Source organism: Schistocerca nitens, chromosome 5 (genome assembly GCF_023898315.1).
Source record: "Schistocerca nitens isolate TAMUIC-IGC-003100 chromosome 5, iqSchNite1.1, whole genome shotgun sequence".
NCBI lineage: Eukaryota > Metazoa > Arthropoda > Insecta > Orthoptera > Acrididae > Schistocerca > Schistocerca nitens.
The window spans coordinates 563057209-563079742 of NC_064618.1; the positions used below are offsets into that span (position 1 = coordinate 563057209).

The window sequence follows — 22534 nt, forward strand, 5'->3', positions numbered from 1 at the left end:
ACGTTATTCATCCTCTTGTCGTTATCTTACAGTTGGGTTCTTGACGGATATCGGTCACAATTATGTAGTGAAAATGATAGCCATGAAGGAGAAATATAAACTCCTACTGGAGAAAATAGTAGGCCATAGTAGATGTGAAAGCAAGACTCGCAAATTACTTCAAACTTTGTGTATGGAAACCTGGACACAACACAGGAATACACTATCCCTACATTAATCGTAAATAGCAATGGAGACTGAGCATACACAGTTGTTTTGATTTGTGGAGTAAAATTATGCATACAATAAACACATGCATGTTGCTTGCCATAATATGTAACTATAGTTATAGGTCTCTCACCGTGAATCAAAAAAAATCAGTTTTCCATCCAAAAATAAAAAATCAATGAACTATCAAAATACACACATCAACAAAAGTGTTGCATCGCCCTGATATGTCATGCAAATCTGTTGCAATTGTGGCTGTTCCTGTACCACTCAGAGGATCATCCATGAAAATGTTTGTGAACATGCATACAGAACTGTGGTATAACGCCATTTTCGAATGAATTGAAACATTTCAGTTGAAAGTAATGACCCACAAGGATCCATTATAGACGTCTGTGGAACAGACATCCATCATCCCACAAAGGCTAAGCATGACCAATGATTGGATCCACATCTTAAAGTTAGGTGCAAAGGCTAATCAACGACAGAACTTGCTCGTCATGTTCGTCAGAGTCAAAGTGATATGGTGTAGACTTGGAATTGGTTACAGTTTACACTTTCAGGGCATGCACTGAACAGGTCATCAAAATTCGACAGGTGCACAGTATGCTATATGTCTATGAATTCTGAGCTAAAGGAACCGTGGGTTTACTATTCCAGAACTGAATTCGATGTTCGCATAAGCTACAGGACATCATGTACCGCAACAGATTATTAGGAGAAGATTGCACGATGTGAATCTCCATTCCTGGCAACCATGCCGAGCTCCACATCACGCACAGTAAAATCAAAGACCATGTTACAGATGGGCAAGAAGTCATGCAGAATGGAGCCCTAGGATTGGCGTCAGGTGTTGCTTAGAGACGAAACTCGAATCAGTTTGTACCCTGATAATCGCAGACAATGTGTTTGGAAAAAATCCAATAATATCGAATGCCTTCAACACTGTGCCCCACATGGTGCCAATGTACACATCTCTTGGATGCTGGGGGCAATCTCATTACTCTGCAGTACAGGGGCGAGGTTTTGCAACGAACAGTTGAAGAGTATCACCAACATCTTGATGACAATTTCATCTTGATAGATGATAACTCGCATGGTCATCATGCTGTTCTCATGAACACATTCCTTCAGCATGCTAGTATAACCAGAAGGGAGTGACCTGTTTGTTTCCTGCATATGAATCCAATCGAACATGCGTGCAATCTATTGAAAAGATTCAGACGCTGATAACGACCATGTGGTCTGCACGACTATTGCAGAATCAGTATTGAAAACGAGGACAATTTGGTCCAGGCTAGTTTGATCTTATCAAAAGTATGATAACATGGACTCAGACCGCATGCCAAGCAAGGGGTTGTTCCACCTCGTCCTGACATTGCTCAAAAGTGAAAAATCCCTCATGGGAAAAAGGCGATCTGGGCGCCATATTTTTTGTATTTTTGTTCTGATGATAGGACACATTAAAAATATATATGCATGCCTTGGAGCCAACTCTTGCTTTTGGTGCCATGAGTTTAGAAATAATAGGATGATGTAAAAATTTTGTTGATGTGTGTAAACATGATTTCGAGTGTAGAACTCTTACGTAGCATTATTGATGTAAATTAAATGTTCTAGAGTTGTAGAAAGTTATACATGATACATACATTCACGCTGTTGGTTACTTACATGTTTAGCTGCATGTTTAGAGCAGAGTAATTAGAAATTTGTAGCATAGCAAGCAATGTCATTTACACATCTAAATTGTTTGTATAATTTTGTCAAATAATTCGTCTTAGTTTCACTAAACAAGATATCAGAGTCATCCATACATTATAGTGACCCACCCGTCCATACTAGGATAAATTTATGCCTTAACAGTTGGTTGGAATTACATTGTTTTTAACTTTAGTTGTTCTATACAGATGCCTGGATGAGACGTGACGTTGACTTGGGAGTGATATCTCATATGAAAACGATACTGTGTATGATATGTTGATAAACATATGCCACTAAATTTCCACCCTTAGAACGTGTTTTGGCGTGTGGAGTAAGCATATAAAAAACAATGAACTCGTATGTTTCCTGTCTTAGAGATCTTATTAAATCCCATGACATAACTTTTATGGCCTAAATAATATGGTATTAATCTGCTATTTACAACTCGATGGTAGTACTAGTTATTTTTTTATACTAAGACGTGGTATTTTTCACAGTGTACCTCGTACAAGATGCGTAGTAATACTTTAATAAACACGTAACGTTAAAAATCTTTCCTCCCTGTTCTATAAGAGTGTATGAGAGAACTTGATAGCAGCAAGCTAATAAGATGTTGGAATGATATGTTAAAAATATTTTGCAGCGGATTGGAGTCAAAATAAGTGAATTTGTACTGAAAGTAAAAAAATTTGTATCAAAAACGATTCGTATAACAGATCCATTCAGTATTTCTGATGGTATTCTCGGTTACAGATAAGCAAATATGATTGAGGCAATTCACTTCATACATCTCTGTGTTACAGCAAAATTGGAGTAAGCTAATCTCTGACAGTAAACTCTTGGTTTATACACCTTAGGGTTATGTAGTAGAATACTATGCGCACTGCAATTATAGTGGAGGTTTTAGTGTGTTTTGCTTCATTGTGCAATGATGCAATATAGCTGGTAAGCTACAGTTTAAGTGTCACATATAAAAATCACCAAATTTTCTCCCTAAGTGAGTGTTCTGGATTCGAGAGGAGTGGAACATGTACAAAACACATGCAGTTTGCTTATCATAACATGTAACATCACAAATCTCTGACCATGAATAAAAATGCCTTACATGATTGGCTTGTTGTGGCTGTCCAGTGAAGCAGCCACAGCAACGTAAATGTTGCAGTGGGCAATATTTTAAACTCTATGAGGGTGCTCGGAATATATCAGAATACTATACTCCATTCAAAGATATGTAACAGAAAATCCTGGTAGCCTTAAATCTGAATACTGGGGAAAAAGACGAAGTTTTTCTCATAAAATGCTTTTGGGTAAATGTAAAGAAACTGCATTACGAAGACTGTCAGACCACTGATACATATATCTAGCGAAGAGATCGTAATAATAAGATAAGAGATACAGAACGTGTTCAGACGAATATAGACATTGCTTTTTTTTTTTCCTTCAGTCAGGGTGTTAAGTGGAATAGAACAGAAAATCGATAATGCTGTTACTATATATACTCTCCACCACATTGTGTACGGTGCCTACTGGAGTATATGTTTAGTTACAGGTGCAGGCTGTTCACAGTTGGTGTGGTTGTCTATAACAACGCAGTAGCGAGCTAAAGGTATAGCTGTGGAGGATGTTGCAGGTACTAGGAGTGGGAGATGTAAATAAATATAACGTAGTGTGAATGACGGGGCCTATAAATCTACAAATATATTATTACACTGTAGTTGGAAACAGTAGCAAACGTAAACAAATGTACTTGGAAGTAATCATCTAGAGAAATTTAAATTGGAATGACTGCATAAAAAGAATGAAATGTAGGGAAAAATATACGCCAGATGCAGTTTCATTTGGAGGAATCTTTAGGAAATGTAATCCAACCACGAATAAAGTGGATTACAAAGTTGTTGTTGTTCGGCCGATTTTTTTAGTGTTGCTCCTCAGTCTGGGGTCGTATCACGTTGGATTAATAAAAAATCCAACAAGGAGTGGCATATTTCGTTAGAGTTCGTTTAGTCAGCATGAAAACATTATGAATATTCTAAACAAACCTTTGTTTTTGGATGCTGTAAGGCAGGCATTGTACGTCGTAGTGAAGTTTTACTGCTGGAAAAATCCGAGAGAGTACATTCTGGGTGAGATATTATATTCTTTCACATATATTTCACCAAATATCCACGACAATAAATTAGAGCCAATATGGGAGTTTGCTGGCAATCATTCCTTCCACACAAATGGAGAAGGGATGTGGATTAATGTACTCTCCACCACATACCTTATGGAACGTCCAGTGTTATGTATTTTAAACTGTCACGACCCTATAACAGTCCTGTAACTCGAAAATTACAAACAGATATTCGGATTCTGTTTGTGTATTGGAGTTCCAAAATTTGTAATTTTGTTTGATGAACTACCCAATGTGAGTATGCACTGGACATAGGCAAAAATTATCATCCCAGGTTGTAAATCATATTTGTACCACGTTGTCCACTATTTCACCATAATACAAAATGAGTTGCCCTTGCCCACATCTCGTGGTCGTGCGGTAGCGTTCTCGCTTCCCACGCCCGGGTTCCCGGGTTCGATTCCCGGCGGGGTCAGGGATTTTCTCTGCCTCGTGATGGCTGGGTGTTGTGTGCTGTCCTTAGGTTAGTTAGGTTTAAGTAGTTCTAAGTTCTAGGGGACTTATGACCACAGCAGTTGAGTCCCATAGTGCTCAGAGCCATTTGAACCATTTTTTTGAGTTGCCCTTGTTTCAACTGTTTTCCGACGTCCTCCATTCCTATCTGGTGATGGCCCCGATACCATGCAGCAGTACTCCTAAAGGAGATGAATAAGTGGGGTGTATGCAGGCCCTGTTAATAGATTTACTGGAGTGAATAAGTGTTCTGCCAAGAAAACGCATCCTGCTCTTTTTTTTGCTACAGAGTTCTTAGACAGACTTCAACATGAGCTACACACTGTTGCTCACATAGTGGGGGAACAAAATATTTTGTTTGATTGATCTATGTAGAAGATTCATCAGTGCAGGCCCTGTACCATGTTTCATGTTACTTAAAACACAGAAGACACTAAGAAATGTAGAATTCATTCGTAACATGAACAACTAACAGGAAAGTTACAGTGCACAGTTGATGATGGGCTATACTCTTAGGTGATCAGATGAAATCAGTGTTATAGTATAAACATGTGCCTGGGAGGCAATACACACATGCTCGCACGACCAGCATGTATGCACACAGCGCTGGAATATCTAAGGGTGCTAGTGGAGCCCTTCCAAATAGGTCTGCTTCCTGGTCATGCTTTAAATTCACTGTCAGCCACAGAAAAATTCTCGGATTATGTGCCTATAAATTCAGCTCTCAGTCCAAAAATCCCACAGTAGCCACTGGAGATCAGAGCTACAGCATGTCACCAACTGGAGGAGGGAGAGATGCCACGTGCTGTGTGGTGGCGAATTGGTTTTTGGCAGTGCTGTCTGGTGAACTGACACAAAAGGGCTGCATTAAGGCAGCAAAGAACATGTGACGAGCGACTGTCAGCTACTGAAAAGTAGTCCAGTGATGTGGAGGGTGGAAGGGATAAAACGTGAATGCCGAGTCCTGCACCCTTGCGTTGGAATGCTTTCGGCTGTCTGCACTTGACAGCAGGGGTTATGTAAGCAGCAGTTTGTGTTAGCTACCCAAGACATCTCATCCAGCTGCAGATGTGGAGCATTTGGCTCAGAAAGCGTATTGCAGTTGGGGGATGTAGTGTGTGTGGCCCCAAGGCCAGTGTTTTGCATAATAAAGACTCTGTAACTGTCCCATTCCTTTCTGCTACATAAAAAAACCATTATACAAATAGGCACCTCCACTGTGTAATTGCCAAAATGAATCACAGTGTAACTGTGTCTAAAAATTCCCTAAATGCTATTGGAAACTGTCGCATAGTTCTGTTCTCACTATTTTATCATGTAATAATGCATCAGGTGCAGGAACTGTTTCCTCTTGGGAGGAAGGGGAGAGTGGCAGGGACCCTACCTTGGATTATGAACTCACAGTAGTGACCTCGTATGACAATTAAGAGTGGCAGCCATTTTGCTTACCTTTGGACATCATGTGTAATATTAATTATGCTAATTGTGTCATCAACTATGCCAGTTCAGAGAAGGAAATGAATAAATTATGTCAGTTGGTTCCTACATCATGCTAAAAGCGTCATGAATCAACTGAGAGTGTGGGAAGAGTCATAAAACATCCTTGATGCCCATCACACAAATGTAGATGGGGTGAAGACAGCACCAGAACAGATACTGCTCCATTACTGATAAAATAGTTTCAGCAATTGGCGATATTCATTTTTCTAAAATTATATCACACATTTTATAGTATGTATTTAAAAGGCTGAAACCTTTGTATTTCTGACATAATCATAAAATCGACTATTTTTATTTTTTGCAATATTTAGTTGTATTTTATCATTTATGTTCTGTCACATCCTGAAGTCTTTCTGTTCTTGGTATACAATATTATATCATATAGTTCCTCCCTTGCCATTAAGTCTACATTCATATCTGCTTCAGTCTTACCTATCTGTGTAACTCGTACACCTGTTCAGATTCTTGTACACACTGCCGGAAAAAATTAGCACACATGGGAAGAGGGAGTAGATTTTGATCCGATGACGGCGTATGCCATCTGGTGGATAGTAGATGTACTGATAATAGTTTCAGAGTCATCACGAACAGACAGCGTAGTGGCATAGCTACCAGAGTGCATCTGTATCTATCCTTTAATAGGGAATTGTCACAGCCAGAAGGCTCGGTGTGATGCATACATGTGAAGCAAGCTGGCAACAATGCCACGGAGATGCATTCTTGCTTCCTACAAGCAAAAAAAAATTTGGCTCTGAGCACTATGGGACTTAACATCTGAGCTCATCAGTCCCCTAGAACTTAGAACTACTTAAACCTAGGTCCCGGTGGAGGTTCGAGTCCTCCCTCGGACATGTGTGTGTGTGTGTGTGTGTGTGTGTGTGTGTGTGTGTGTGTGTGTGTGTGTGTTTGTCCTTAGGATAATTTAGGTTAAGCAGTGTGTAAGCTTAGGGACTGATGACCTTAGCAGTTAAGTCCCAAAAGATTCCACACACATTTGAACATTTTTGAACTTAAACCTAACTAACCTAAGGACATCACACACATCCATGCCCGAGGCAGGATTCGAACCTGCGACCGTAGCAGTCGCGCGGTTCCGGACTGAAGCGCCTAGAACCGCTAGGCCACAGCGGCCGGCTCCTACAAGCGACTGAGAGAGTTTGGAAGGGGTCAAATTGTGGCTTTGCGAGTGACAGAATGGTTCCTTCCGAGAATTGAAAGAAAAGTTGGACATGCTTCGTCAGTTGTGCAACGATGCTGGTATCAATGGGCACGTAAACATTCCCACATCCATAGACGAGGTTCTGGGCGTCCAAGCAGCACAGGCGACCGCCAGGATCGTCTTGTTGTAAGGGCAACAGTGGCAGATCGTACAGCTACCACAGCACAGGTAAGATGGCTTGGGAGCCCAGACGCGTCAGCACAAGCTGTTGCAAACAGGTTTTTAGTAGTGGGACCATGGACAGGCACTTCTCTAGACCGTCTACAACTCACACCACAGCACTGACGCGTACGGCTCGATTGATCCCGTCAGAGAATCACTTGGAAGGTCATTTGCGTGTACGACGTCACCTCGTGAGCGCGGTCCCGTGTAGTGCATTCATCCAGAACAGACCGGCCCACTCCAGACCTTATAGTCTGGGGTGCGATAAGCTACAACTCTCGTTCATTTTTGGTGTTTCTGGAGGGTACGCATTCCAGCGCTTAGTACAGCAGAATGTTGTTAGACCCGTTCTTTTGCCGCTCTGGTGACAAGGAGTTGATGTGTTGTTCCATCAGAATAATTCTCGGCCACACACTGTCCGTGAAACTCAACGTGCTCTGCAAGACGTGCAGAAATTTCTCTGGCCAGTACGATCTCCGCACTTGTCTCCAATCTAGCACGTGTTGCGATACGATTGGACAAGGAGTGACTCGTCAGCCAATAAATCTTACAGAATCAAGTGAACGGGTTGAGCAGGCATGGCGTAACGTTTCACAGGACAGTATTCGCCACCTTTACGGCTGACTGGAGCCAGAGTCAGTACCCTCATTTCGGCCAGTGGAGACTGCACCACATATTAATATGAGTATTTCAGTATGGCTCGATAGCTGGTACCTCAGATCCGTTTATGGTATTTATATGTAAACGTAATCATTTCATGTGCTCCATAGGCACTGTTGCAGCGATAAAGGTTGAATGAATTGTAAAGGTCTAAAATGGTGTACTTACTTATTTTTTCCGGCCGTGTAGTATCGTAACAGTTAGTTTCCGTTATTGTGTTTTGTTTATTTCTAGATTATTCTTATCTTCTTTGTGTATTCTGTATGATTTGTCTTTCTTTCTCGTTTTCAGTATTTGTAATATATATTTCCCAACTATGATTTGCAGCCGCGCGGGATTAGCCGAGCGGTCTGGGGCGCTGCAGTCATGGACTGTGTGGCTGGTCCCGGCGGACGTTCGTGTCCTCCCTCGGGCATGGGTGTGTGTGTGTGTTTGTCCTTAGGATCCTTTAGGTTAAATAGTGTGTAAGCTTAGGGACTGATGACCTTAGCAGTTAAGTCCCATAAGATTTCACACACATTTTTTATGACTTTTAACTCGGCTGCCTTTCCATTTCAGTAGAGATCATTTCATTTTATATCCTAGTCTCAGATCTTGAACATGTGGGTAATTAAACATTTTCAATTAGGTGAGCTTAATTTACATATCTCATCACCCAGTATCGCAGACCGAGTGAGGTGGCACAGTCGTTAGAACACTCGCTTTCGGGAGGACGGCGGTTAAAACTCGCATCCAGCCATTCTGATTTACGTTTTCTGTGGTTTCCCTAAATCGTTTCAGGCAAATGCCGGGATGGGTCCTTTGAAAGGGCAAGGCCGACTTCCTTCCTCACTCTTCGCTAATCTGATGGGACCGATGACCTCGCTGTTTTCAACCAACCAACCAGTATCGCAGACACCTTAAAACGCCTTTTCACTCTTGTGCCGCCTATTTCTGTTACTTTTTTAAATGGTGTTTACTCCACATTGTTCCATTCCTGGGTGATGTTATCAAATGGTTCAAATGGCTCTGAGCACTATGGGACTCAACTGCTGTGGTTATCAGTCCCCTAGAACTTAGAACTACTTAAACCTAACTAACCTAAGGACATCACACACATCCATGCCCGAGGCAGGATTCGAACCTGCGACCGTAGCAGTCGCACGGTTCCGGACTGCGCGCCTAGAACCGCAAGACCACCGCGGCCGGCCTGATGTTATCCATTTTAAAATTTATGTACTCCTAAGGTTGTTCTGATGTAGTAACCGGATGCTTTCTTTCTCAAGTAAATGCCCTTTAAATGTTGTATCAGCATTATTTTAGTTTTGGTTAAAAGTTAACTTCCACCTTTTAAGTAGTTTCATTTTTTAGACTAACAGGAAATGGTCCGAGAAGACATCCAGGCATCTGAATACGCTTGTTTCTTACATAGATGCCAAATCGTCTTACTTTCTGTTACGTAGTTTGTAAGTGTGGCAGAGCCTCTAGCTGACGAAGTATGTGGATCGGTTTACGCCAGAAGAAAGTTTTTTTTTTTATCCTTAACTCATTATTTAAGATTTCCTTCAGTGTATATCCACTATTATTTAATACATTTTCACCTTCAGAAACAGTATATGTCACGGCGGTGTCACCTACTCTTGCGTTTAAATCTCCTGCTATTATTTGATAATCACTTTTGTTCATCTTACATAGAGTTCTTTGCACAATGCCATAGTCGTCTTCAGAGTTATGATCCAGTTATGGATAGGTGACTTCTTCATACCCTTATTCTGACCATAAATATCCGTTCAAAGAGTATTTTGTTCGTTACTCTTCCACAGATCAGCAACTTTTGAATGAGGTCTTTCCTCTTACAGGATTCCACTGTACAACACACTGCACCTGTTTATTGTTGTACATGCTCTTGATATGTTATGATGGCTTCGTCAGTTGTTGTTGTTGTTGTTGTTGTTGTGGTCTTCAGTCCTGAGACTGGTTTGATGCAGCTCTCCATCCAACCCTATCCTGTGCAAGTTTCTTCATCTCCCAGTACCTACTGCAACCTACATCCTTCTGAATCTGCTTAGTGTATTCATCTCTTGGTCTCCCTCTACGATTTTTACCCTCCACGCTGCCCTCCAATACTAAATTGGTGATCCCTTGATGCCTCAGAACATGTCCTACCAACCGATCCCTTCTTCTGGTCAAGTTGTGCCACAAACTTCTCTTCTCCCCAATCCTATTCAATATTTCCTCATTAGTTATGTGATCTACCCATCTAATCTTCAACATTCTTTTGTAGCACCACATTTCGAAAGCTTCTATTCTCTTCTTGTCCAAACTATTTATCGTCCATGTTTCACTTCCATACATGGCTACACTCCATACAAACACTTTCAGAAATGTCTTCCTGACACTTAAATCTATACTCGATGTTAACAAATTTCTCTTCTTCAGAAACGCTTTCCTTCCCATTGCCAGTCTACATTTTATATCCTCTCTACTTCGACCATCATCAGTTATTTTGCTCCCCAAATAGCAAAACTCCTTTCCTACTTTAAGTGTCTCGTTTCTAATCTAATTCCCTCAGCATCACCCGACTTAATTCGACTACATTCCATTATCCTCGTTTTGCTTTTGTTGATATTCATCTTATATCCTCCTTTCAAGACACTGTCCATTCCATTCAACTGCTCTTCGGGGTCCTTTGCTGTCTCTGACAGAATTACAATGTCATCGACGAACCTCAAAGTTTTTATTTCTTCTCCATGGATTTTAATACCTACTCCGAATTTTTCTTTTGTTTCCTTTACTGCTTGCTCAATATACAGATTGAATAACATCGGGGAGAGGCTACAACCCTGTCTTACTCCCTTCCCAACCACTGCTTCCTTTCATGTCCCTCGACTCTTATAACTGCCATCTGGTTTCTGTACAAATTGTACATAGCCTTTCACTCCCTGTATTTTACCCCTGCCACCTTTAGAATTTGAAAGAGAGTATTCCAGTCAACATTGTCAAAAGCTTTAAGTCTACAAATGCTAGAAACGTAGGTTTGCCTTTCCTTAATCTTTCTTCTAAGATAAGTCGTAAGGTCAGTATTGCCTCACGTGTTCCAGTATTTCTACGGAATCCAAACTGATCTTCCCCGAGATCGGCTTCTACTAGTTTTTCCATTCGTCAGTATTTTGTAAATTTACTTCATATTCCAGTTTTGTTCCTTTATCTCTGAAACTGCGGACATTCCAACTAGCCAGGTCTAACACAACGTCTATCCCAAGTCGTTTGTTCCTATTGTACGCCAAAGGAATCCCAGAACATCTGTTTTTCTTTCCGAGTTGTCTCCCTCTTTATGGTTGCCTTCACTATGGCTGTGTAACCATCTCTCTAGTTTTTGTATCATTTCTTCCCCCGTTTTTTACCAGGAGTGTCTCCCTATGCCATAGAGCTCAACTTTCCACCCTATGTTGTGGACTGCTCTTCATCTGACTCCTGCCCAGGATATAGAGCTAATAATTTAAATACAGGTGACTGGATGACTAATCTGAGAAAGTTATTGATTGTTGTTATGTTACATATTTACTGACTGTTGTTACGACAAATTTGTTAATATATAATTTTACAATTCACATATCGCAGCTTCATAGAAACCAGGCGACACCTGCCAGATCTGGGTATCACGCTTTAATGTAGGATGTGTAAACGCCAGACTGCAATTCGCTGTAACATAAGAGGTGCATTATATCTGACATTTCGCCTCGTGATGGTATATTAGCCTCCGTTCCTTCTGTATTCCTCCTCTTTATACTGTATTTTTTTCTTTATATTGTGATGTTTCATTTCGACACATCTGATGATGTCCAATGAGCCAAAACTAGTCACATGTGAAGTACATGAAAATATTTGCAACCTAGACTGATCTGTCCCAAATGTAAGCTATCTTGAGAGAAGCGTACAGCATACATGATAATCGTCTTCAGATTTGCTTACCCCGAGTTCCAGTAGATTTCGTCCTCTCACATTATTTCTGCAAACTAAATGTAATCAGCGGTACTGCTCCAGTCACTGTACGTATCTCCCATCTCCCTTCTCATTGACTAAGTTTTCAATGTCTGGAAGTATTGAAACATGTCCAACCTAATCTTTCTTTAGTGGGTAGCAGTTTTCCAAAGAGAACACTTTTAATGATAGCTATCTTTTACTCCGAACCATAAACAAGACTAAGGACAAATGGAACAGCAGCGCCGCATCTCCAGAAAAGCGTTCCCTAAATAGAAGAAACGATGGGAACAGTTTACTGGCAACTGAGGGGTCTGCCCCGAAGCCTGACCAACTTGTGAGTACATTAGCATAGCTTTTACTAGGTGTAAACATCTTAATGACTGCCCCTGCTCTTATTTTTATATGCGTACGAAATAAATTTGCAATAAGATGTTATTATGTTGCAGCTGAAGTCAGTTTCATTATTTTGCGAACAAAACGGCCTATATCAGGTGATCTAGGTTGTTTTGTTCTCTAAATGAATTTACATTTCCACAATTTAGCTGTGCAAACCATAAAATATTTTCGTTTTCTGCTTCATACAGATTTGCTGGCTGCATTTGTACCACCTATTTTTAAAAATGTATTCTATGCTTACGAATGGTCCCAAGATTATTTGAGAATGTATGTTGCTTATACGCTATTGCTATGGTTTACTAGCTTAGTGACAAAGATACTGTTTCAGAAGGATGACTCTGTGCAGGTTACGCCATGCGTTCTTTAATACAAGATGTAACGGGTATAAATGCAGATATTTTTAAATGTGATACCTTAACATGTACACACACCAGAGCATTGGCTGTTTGTCTCTGCATTGAACAGTCTTCTCACAAACGCATCACTTATTTTGCTACCTGATGTTTTCTACATGGTCATAACTGCGCTATTAATTGGACTACACCTATCAGTATAGGATAACCATTTTGCGTCCACACATCCCCACTTCAATACATAAACTGTTGCCCAGGGCAAAAAATATTTGCTCTTGCTTTATGTACTTGCAGGTACTAACCAATTTAAAAATGTGCTACTCCTAATCAGTCACCAGCACAAATATCGGAGTTTATACCCGTTACAGCCTGTACACAGCACTAGCTTGAAAAGTGACACAGATGGCACGTTTTAAGCAACATCAACGAGTAAACTTTAAATGCATGATGTTATCGCCGTGAGCTCTCATGGTGTCTTTTCATAGACCATTCACAGGGATTAAAAAGAAAATAGCTTTTAAACAGTCTCTCCAGAACAAATATTTTGCCAAATCTTTTGCATTTTGTTATTAAAAGTCGTGTTGTATTGGCTGGCATTTTTTCGCTGTGCATGATAAGTGCAACACGACTTTTATTGGCACGCAATAAATACTTGCTAGTGGGTGATAAGTTGTCATTTCATGCAGCCTTCCTGAAATGTACCCTGTAAATTAAAAATGTCATAATCACGTATTCAGGTAAACAATGACAATAATGCAATAATGTGTATGCCTGTGCATCTCTAATCTTAAAGGGATATTTGTATCAACATCAAATGTTCAATCACGTGATGTGCATAAACAGACGAAAAGACGGCACCATGGCCGAGAAATATCTGAAATGACTTTCAGTCATCAAATGTCTAGGAATCTTCATTCCAATTGTTTCAAGAGCTGGTATACAGGGTGATTCCGTGGTGATGCTACAAACTCTCAGGGATGACGGAGAAGGATAAATGTATTAAGAGGGGCTTGGTCTGGAAACGACAGAGTCGAAGGTTAAAAGTGAAAATCGTTCTGATAGGGGACTACGTGTACCAGTTCTGTTGTTGCTAAAATTGTAGGGAAGGCAACGTTCATAGGTGTTAGAATGGGCCAAACCAAGAAAGAAACATCTAGTAAATATGGGCTTTAAAATGCATACCTTAAGAGCTATGAAAACTTGTTCATTCTTGCTACTGCGAAACAGATCTCTTGTACTCAACAAGCGCTCGTAGCTCTTAAAGTATGCATGTTAGGGCCCAAGTTTACTGAACACTTCTTCCTTGTTCTGGTGACCATACTACCTCTTCCCAAAATATCGGAACCACAGAGCTTGCAATAGAAGAGGTCCACTGCCAAAGGTATCAGAACGAATTTCGCTTGTAAATTTCGGTACTCGGTCGTTTCTGGACCAGGTCCCTTACATCAGATTGTTATATTTATCCTCCTCCATCATCCCTGAAAGTTTGTAACATAATCAGGGAATCACACTAAGCCGCGGGTAGCCGCGCGGTCTGAGGCGCCTTGTCGCGGTCCGGGCGACTCCCTTCGTCGGAGGCTCGAGTCCTCCCTCGAGCATGGGTGTGTGTGTTGTCATCAGCGTAAGTTAGTTTAAGTTGCGAAGCTTAGGGACAGATGACCTCAGCAGTTTGGTCCCATAAGACTTCACCACAAACTTCCAAAAAAAGAAAGTCACCCTATGTTTAGTTGTGTGCAAGGCAGGTACCAGACGCAGATTTATTGGAAGAAAGCAAATGAAATATAATTCATCCGCCACGGAGAAAAGGAATATAGCACTCGAACGGCCGATTCTTGAATAATCTTCTTTAGTGTGGAACGTTACGAAGTTGTATAAAATGGAGAGGTAGACAAGATTTGAAAAAGAGCTACGTGATTCGCCTAACAGATATGCTCAACAAATCCCAGTAGTAGTCGATACAGGAATAGCATTGTGCATCACTAAAGAATTCTTGTTAAAATTCCTAAACGATTAAAAAACACACGCAACACTTAGTACCACACACAGGGTATCTAAACAAAAGTGTCACGTATTCCTATATATGATAGTATTGGCCAAAAGTAGAAAGAAAGTTTGTACAATCATATAACCGAAACCAATACTCGTTGAGCTATGGGACTATCAGTCCTCCCATGACGTAAAAATAGACACAATAGGCAGTAGCGCACGACGTTAAAACACATCCTGATACATACTTCAGCCTTCCCTCGCGATGAATCACGCACTCGTTCAGATACACCTGCTCCATTCCGATTACGTCACATACTCATGTAACGCCTACAAACTGTCGATGAGTTGGGCATACACCAATACCTTTAAGTATCACCATAGTCAGTAGTCCAACCGATTCTGTTCGGGTCAATGGGGAGGCCATACTACCGGATCTCTTTGGCCAATCCATCGCCGTTAAAATTTTACACTGACGCACTGTCTATCGCACGATCCGTAGAAATGGATCTGGTGCCCCGTCGTGTAGAAACCACAGCCATTGTCCTTCTGAAAGGCTAACGTTTCCCAATAGCGCTGGTGACTCGCCACGCACATAACACTGATACACAGCACCTGTCAATATGTTTGGTATACTGCATGGCCCTAAGAGTCGAACACCGATGATTCCTGCCCACACGTTGATACTGAAACAATCCTAATGCCTCTCCTCCACGATTGCTCGAAAATTTGTATTTGCATTCACATGTGTATCTTGGAAATTTCCTATGTAATCTCACGTGAATCCTGCCTCATCTGTATCACTGAATCCTACATATTACTCGTCACAAGTAAAACGGCCAAAATCTCAACGGCTGTTTGTTTCCAGATATAATTGTAGGAACTTTTCTTCTAGTTTTGACCAGTAGTACACTACGGAGGTGTATGTGACACTTCTATTTTTAAATACCTTGTTTATCTAACACGACTATAAAATTAGAAAAATTCGTGTTCACACAATGACCTACCGACAGTCGTTATTGGCGAATGGAATAGGAAGGGAGAAATGATACACTGCACGTTGGCCTACAGACTACTGAGACATACATAAAACTGACGGATAACGCATGAAGCTCCATGAGGCTGATCGCGGAATAGACTGACGGAGGAAATAAGAAAGATAGACAGACGAGTATCACCTTTCGTCACGGGTTCGTTTAATAAGCACGAAAGCGTCACCGGGATGCTCATCCAGCTCCATTGGCAGAAGCTATGAAGGAGGTGTTGCGCTACATGGAGTCGTTTACTCTGAGGACCTACATTGTTAGAAAACTGAGCCAATACACACGATGAAAGACTGATCCGATTTCGCAGTCCTACATATTCTACATTACTGAAAATTGAAAATTGAGTTATATTTTTACTGACAGATACAACTAAGAATTTTTTTTATTTTCGTGACACCCATCCGTTACTAAATGTGTGTCTCTTTTACACATAGGACTAAAGTTTTAATTAGTTTTTCAGAAATGTTACATGTTTCCAACACCGGAAGAACGAAAAACATAGACACGATATTAAAACTTGTCCCGTATTTTTACAGACATATCCGGTGTTACTGCATTCACTGTTGATGCTGTACAGTGTCGTGATCCACCTAAAATTGTTGGAGTGGAGGCACACAGATAGTCTTTCAGAAAACCTCACCAAAAAAATCACACAGATTGAGATCAGTTGACCATGGAAGCCCATGGGGCAGTGCAAGATCCGTACTCGTTTTAGAAAGGTGCATTTTGTGAGGCAGATTGTTCAGAAATGATTTTACATTTTACATGATTGTTTAATTGAATTGCAAGCGTTGAGGCGGAGAAAGCAAAACGTCTTTCTGTATTACCGCCATCTCGATTCGATGTATATTGGGTAATAGACGAGCGAGTGAGCTAGCTACACCAGGGAGAGCCCTATCAGCAACCACATATACTGGCAATTTACCGTCTGACGATGGGCTAGGGTCCAAAACTAGTAACGATACAGTGAAATCACTTTCAAAAAACTTGTCACTCGTTGTAGTATTTCCTAAAATGTTGTCTACGAAAAGTCTCTCTTCATAGATATGCAATAAACAGGGTGGTTCGGTGATGATGTTACAAACTTCCGGTGATGACGGACAAGCGTAAATATATGAATTTGAGGTAAGGGACTCTGGTCCTGAGTCCGCAGCTCGTGGTCGTGCGGTAGCGTTCTCGCTTCCCGCGCCCGGGTTCCCGGGTTCGATTCCCGGCGGGGTCAGGGGTTTTCTCTGCCTCGTGATGACTGGGTGTTGTGTGATGTCCTTAGGTTAGTTAGGTTTAAGTAGTTCTAAGTTCTAGGGGACTGATGACCATAGATGTTAAGTCCCATAGTGCTCAGAGCCATTTTCACTCTGGTCCTGAAACGACCGAGTCGAAAGTTGTAAGCGAAAATCGTTCTCACACCTCTGACATTGGACCTCTTCTGCTGCAAACTCTTTGTTTTCCATATCTTGGGGGGGGGAGGGGGGAGAAGGAGAGGGAGGTAATATGTACCAGAAGAAGAAAAAAAGTCTAGTAAACATGAGCCCTAAAACGCATACCTTAAGAGCTACGAACACTTCTACAGTAGAGGATATGTTTTACAGTAGCCAAGACGAAAAAGTACCCATAGCTCTTAAGGTGTATACTCGATATTTTTTCATGTTTTGGTCTATAATACCTCTTCGCAAAATATGGTAAGCAAAGAGTTTGTAGTCGAAGTGGTCTGCTGTCAGATATATAAGAACGAAGAGACATTTACCCTTCTCTATCAGCACTGAAAGTTTGTAACCTCTTCACAGAATCACGTAGTATCACTGTGTGAGATCTGAGGAATCTTTCTGAAGCGCCCTGCGTTGCTTTTCTTACGCGGGACTATATCTCACGAAAAGACCACGAATGAAAAATTAAGAGAGAGATTCAAGCTCACGGGGAGTCATAAAAAGTCATTCTCCTCGTTCGCCATTCGCATTTGGTATAGCAAAGTGGAGAAGTGACAGAGATTCATGACGTAACTTCCCCCACCGACCATAAGGTGGCCTGCAAAATTTCAAATGTAGGTACCAGTCTAAACATATCTTGATAACGAAAGAAGGCAGAAATAGTTTGATTCTTGGGCAAGGTAGATCTGGGAATAGATTTTTTGTCTCGCTTAGCACACGAACTGTGCCCTTACAAATTCCTCCACAGCTGTGTCCACTGCCTTCATGTAATTATTAAACATGGTCGTTTCCACTTCTGATTGTGAAAAAATATTGCATTTCTTATTTATTGGCGCTACAATTTAGAGTATCACACATCTGCAGGCGAAAAATCTCAAATTCAAATATGCACACAGGCACAAATATAGCCGCTAATCCAATCACAAAGTGAGTACGAACGGTTTCCAAATCATACAATACACAATCACAAAATCAGATAAACACAACGGCAATAACGTATTTTCTCACGTTCCTACGGTCCCACTTAATCGATGGACAGCAAATCTGGCATGTGGGCACTATGGAGACAATTTTGAAGACAGTATGACCATAGCGGTGCAGATATAATAAACAAAGCTGGTACGGAGCCTCTCATGTAATTTATCACACCTGTGACGCTATGTAACACCAATTTAAACATATTGCTGCATTAAGGCTAAAATGTATAACTGAGATTTTAAAAGGAGCTGATAGAACAATAAAAGTAATAAAACCTAGTTAAGGTCATACTACAGCAATAAGTAAGTGGTGCAGAAAAACATCTCTAATTTGGTAGCCTTAAGAAATCAGGGAGTTATATTTGTCTGTGCTGCGCGCGTGAAAGGCAGTTGATGGGAATCTAGACCAGGTTTTCTTTGCGTTCCATTTGGGACTGGAGCAGGAGAAGACAGAAGTAACACCGATACACGAAGTATCCTCCGCCAAGCTTGCAATGTGTAGATGTAGATGCAGAATTAGATGTAGAAATAGTTGTAGATATCTTCCGGAGTGTGTCTGGATGATCAAAAGAAACAGAAATATTTTGATCCTTGAAAAAGACAGGTGTCAAAATAAATATTTATTGCAACCTGGTCCCGCTATGGTCATATACTGCACCAACATTATGGATATTGAGTACCATTTATTATGCAGACTACTATTACTTTTTAATGTCCATATATCTTCCTGCATCTTTGTGCCATCGTCAGTGGGTGTTGTCCTTACTGCACTCTCATCTCTCACACACAGATCTTTATCCATTAAATTTTTTGCATTACTGGAAAGTGTCAAAGATTCTTAAGGCTGAATTCCTCACTTCTTTCTGCGCCGCACTAAAGCTGAGTGAAGGCTAGTGTAAGTCATTTCTGCTACTAGTACTATATTTATGGTTGTCACTGCCGTTTTCAAAATGTGATTGATTCTCGGCATCAAATTTCGTAAGGGACTAAATGCACTGCGAGACTGTTGTCTCTATATCCAGCATTACAAAAAGCCGTCTACGAAAGGCTCCGGGCCCGCATCTCGTGGTCGTGCGGTAGCGTTCTCGCTTCCCACGCCCGGGTTCCCGGGTTCGATTCCCGGCGGGGTCAGGGATTTTCTCTGCCTCGTGATGGCTGGGTGTTGTGTGCTGTCCTTAGGTTAGTTAGGTTTAAGTCGTTCTAAGTTCTAGGGGACTGATGACCATAGATGTTAAGTCCCATAGTGCTCAGAGCCATTTGAACCATTTTTTGAAAGGCTCCGGAACGGACACCACACATCCTTATTTATACACTGCTGTGCAATAAATGCTTTTTCTCTCAGTAAGGAGTTGCCCAGAATAAGGTACCATAAAACAGTGAATGAAAATAAGAAAATCTGGCATTTTTATTTTCAAAATAGCATAACCGAACACCCGCCACAAGGGGACCAATGAATAGTCCCATTGAAAATAATCACCACACGCGTTAAGACGTTTATCCCACTGGGAGACGAGACGATCAGTTCCTGTTTAGTAGAACGCGGTCGGCCGCTGGCGGATCAACAACCGCACCCACTCTAGCACTTCCACTCATGTCTTTCTTCAGGTCGTCAAAGATGTGGAAATCTAACGGTGAAAGGTCCGAGCTGTATGGAGGATGTTGGAGTGTTTTCCACTCAAATCGCTGAATCGTAAGTTTCGTCCAATTGGCAGTGTGAGGGCGGGCGTTACCGTGCAACGGGATACTTCTGTCCAACACCATTCCAGCTGTTTCCGATTTCATGGTGCGTCGCAGTTTCTGCAAAGTGCCGGGATTAGCCGAGCGGTCTTAGGGACTGTAGTCATGGACTGTGCGGCAGGTCCCGGCGGAGGTTCGAGTCCTCCCTCGGGCATGGGTGTTAATGTTCGTCCTTAGGATAATTTAGGTTAAGTAGTGTGTAGGCTTAGGGACTGACGACCTTAGCAGTTAAGTCCCATACGATTTCACACACCTTTGAACATTTCCGTAGTGCTGCGCGTTGGTTGTAGTTCCACGATCGAGGAACTCGACGAGCTGAGGGTCCGTGCAGTCGAAAGAGGAGGTCATCGTGACCTTACCGGAACCTGTGCGAACTGCTTTAAATTTCTATGCCGGAGGAGTGAGGGGTCGCCTCCGCTGTTGGCTTTGCTGTTTACCCTCGGGCTGTCTTAATGCTGTCGAACAGTATCATCCTGTCCCACGATAACGCCCTCCCTCACATTGCCAATCGAAGACAACGCTTCAGCGATCTGGTTGGGACACACTGCAACATTCTCCGTGTAGCTCGTATTTTCACGTCTTTGGCGACCTGCAGAAAGACATATGTTGAGGTCTTGCAGAAACTGCAAGAGTGGATGCGGTAGAGGATCTGTCAGTGGCAGACCGCTTTCTACGAAACAGGAATTGACCGTCTCGTCTCCCAGTGGGATGGATGTCTTATCGCATATGGTGATTACTTTGACTGGAACTGTTCGTTGGTCCCGTTGTGGCGGATGTTCCGTTCTCATTTGACTGTCCGTCATACATTAACCGTAACGTTAAAGTCGCAGAGAAAAGACGTTTAAGAAGATGTGTCAAAAGTGATTCCCAGTTCAGGTTCTTGTCAATATAAACTCTTAAGAACGTAGGATATTCAGTTTCTCTTACTGATTTGCCTTCACACTTTTACCGAATGACACAATCGGAAACTTCTAAAAGACGACCTTACAGTGCTTGACACTCTAAAAAAGAACACGTGAATAGAAGAACCAGCTGACGGAAGCACAAAGGTGCCAACTGTTTGGGCCTTAAGAAATAATAGTGGTTTGCGTAATAGGCGGGCCGGAATTCCTGCAGTTTTATCCGCAAGCACGGCTGCTGTTCGAGATTCAGAGCCAAATTATGATGACTGTACCTACAAATGCTACTCCAACCGCGTTAACGCCCTACGCTGCAGAGCGCTGGCGCTGAGCCGCTACGGAGAGGAGACGGCGCTGTCACTGTTTGCCTGTTCGCAGGGAGGATGAGGGCTTCATCAAGGAGGAGGAGAAGCCGCTGCCGTCGCACGAGTTCCAGCGGAAGGTGTGGCTCCTGTTCGAGTACCCGGAGAGCTCGCAGGCGGCGCGCGTCGTCGCCATCATCTCCGTGTTCGTCATCCTCCTGTCCATCGTGATCTTCTGCCTCGAGACTCTGCCCGAGTTCAAGCACTACAAGGTGTTCAACACCACGACGAACGGCACCAAGATCGAGGAGGACGAGGTCCCCGACATCACGGACCCCTTCTTCCTCATCGAGACCATCTGCATCATTTGGTTCACGTTCGAGTTGTCAGTGCGGTTCCTCGCCTGTCCGAATAAACTCAATTTCTTCCGGGACGTGATGAACATCATCGACATCATCGCGATCATTCCGTACTTCATCACCCTAGCGACAGTCGTGGCCGAGGAGGAGAACACGCTCAACGTGGTGCGCGCCCCCGTCAGCCCTCAGGACAAGAGCACCAACCAGGCCATGTCGTTAGCTATTCTCAGAGTCATTAGGTTAGTGCGAGTGTTCCGAATATTTAAGTTGTCCCGACACTCCAAAGGGTTGCAAATCCTCGGACGAACTTTGAAGGCCTCCATGCGGGAACTCGGCTTGCTCATATTTTTCTTGTTCATAGGTGAGTACGACACATTCCACAGCTCGTGCATGGGCGGGCTTGCTTCTAGTGTAGTAAGTCGGCTGTGAGTCAAGATTTGTGATTAAAAGAAATATAAAAAAGTGACGAGTGATTACCCGTAGGCTTGAACGCTCACCAGCAGCATGCTCCACAGTGCCGCATCGTATATAGATGCAGCAACCGCAATGTGTTACACCCAAGTGTTGTTACTCATCTATTCTCAGATGATAAGTCTCTTTAATGAACAGTTGCTATTTTCTTCAGTGTGTCTCTGTAATAATAAAATCTGTGCCTAAATTTCAAATTCTAAACTTTGCTCAGATTGCTGTTACTTCTAGCTGTAGAGGCTTCGGGTCACTATGCACTGGTATTATTTCTGTTTGCTTACGCTTTGTTAAGAATCTCTCCAGTATACATTGTGAATTTAATTTCTAATGTTAAAAAACGACGAGGCTAGGGATAAAATATCATTCCCGAATTCTCTATGATACGCTATAGTACTACCTGATGAAGTTGATTAATAAAAATCATTTCTCGTAGCTCAACCTGCTTCAGTACCCTGCAGCAATTTAAACACAGTTTCCTTTGTGCGGTATGAATAAACTTCGAACAAGAAGTTTTGTTTTGTTTCGTTATCCAGTTACACACTATCAAGT

The 22534-nt window shown here is 42.0% G+C and overlaps 1 protein-coding gene across 1 annotated transcript in view; it reads left to right on the forward strand.

The window, feature by feature from the left end:
- The window catches only part of LOC126260579 (potassium voltage-gated channel protein Shaker), a 1077050-nt gene that overhangs the window by 792751 nt on the left and 261765 nt on the right, over positions 1–22534 (forward strand). Inside the window, exon 6 of the mRNA XM_049957914.1 lies at positions 21235–21878. Within this exon, the coding sequence (XP_049813871.1) occupies positions 21235–21878 (644 nt within the window). The remainder of the gene's footprint in view (positions 1–21234; positions 21879–22534) is intronic.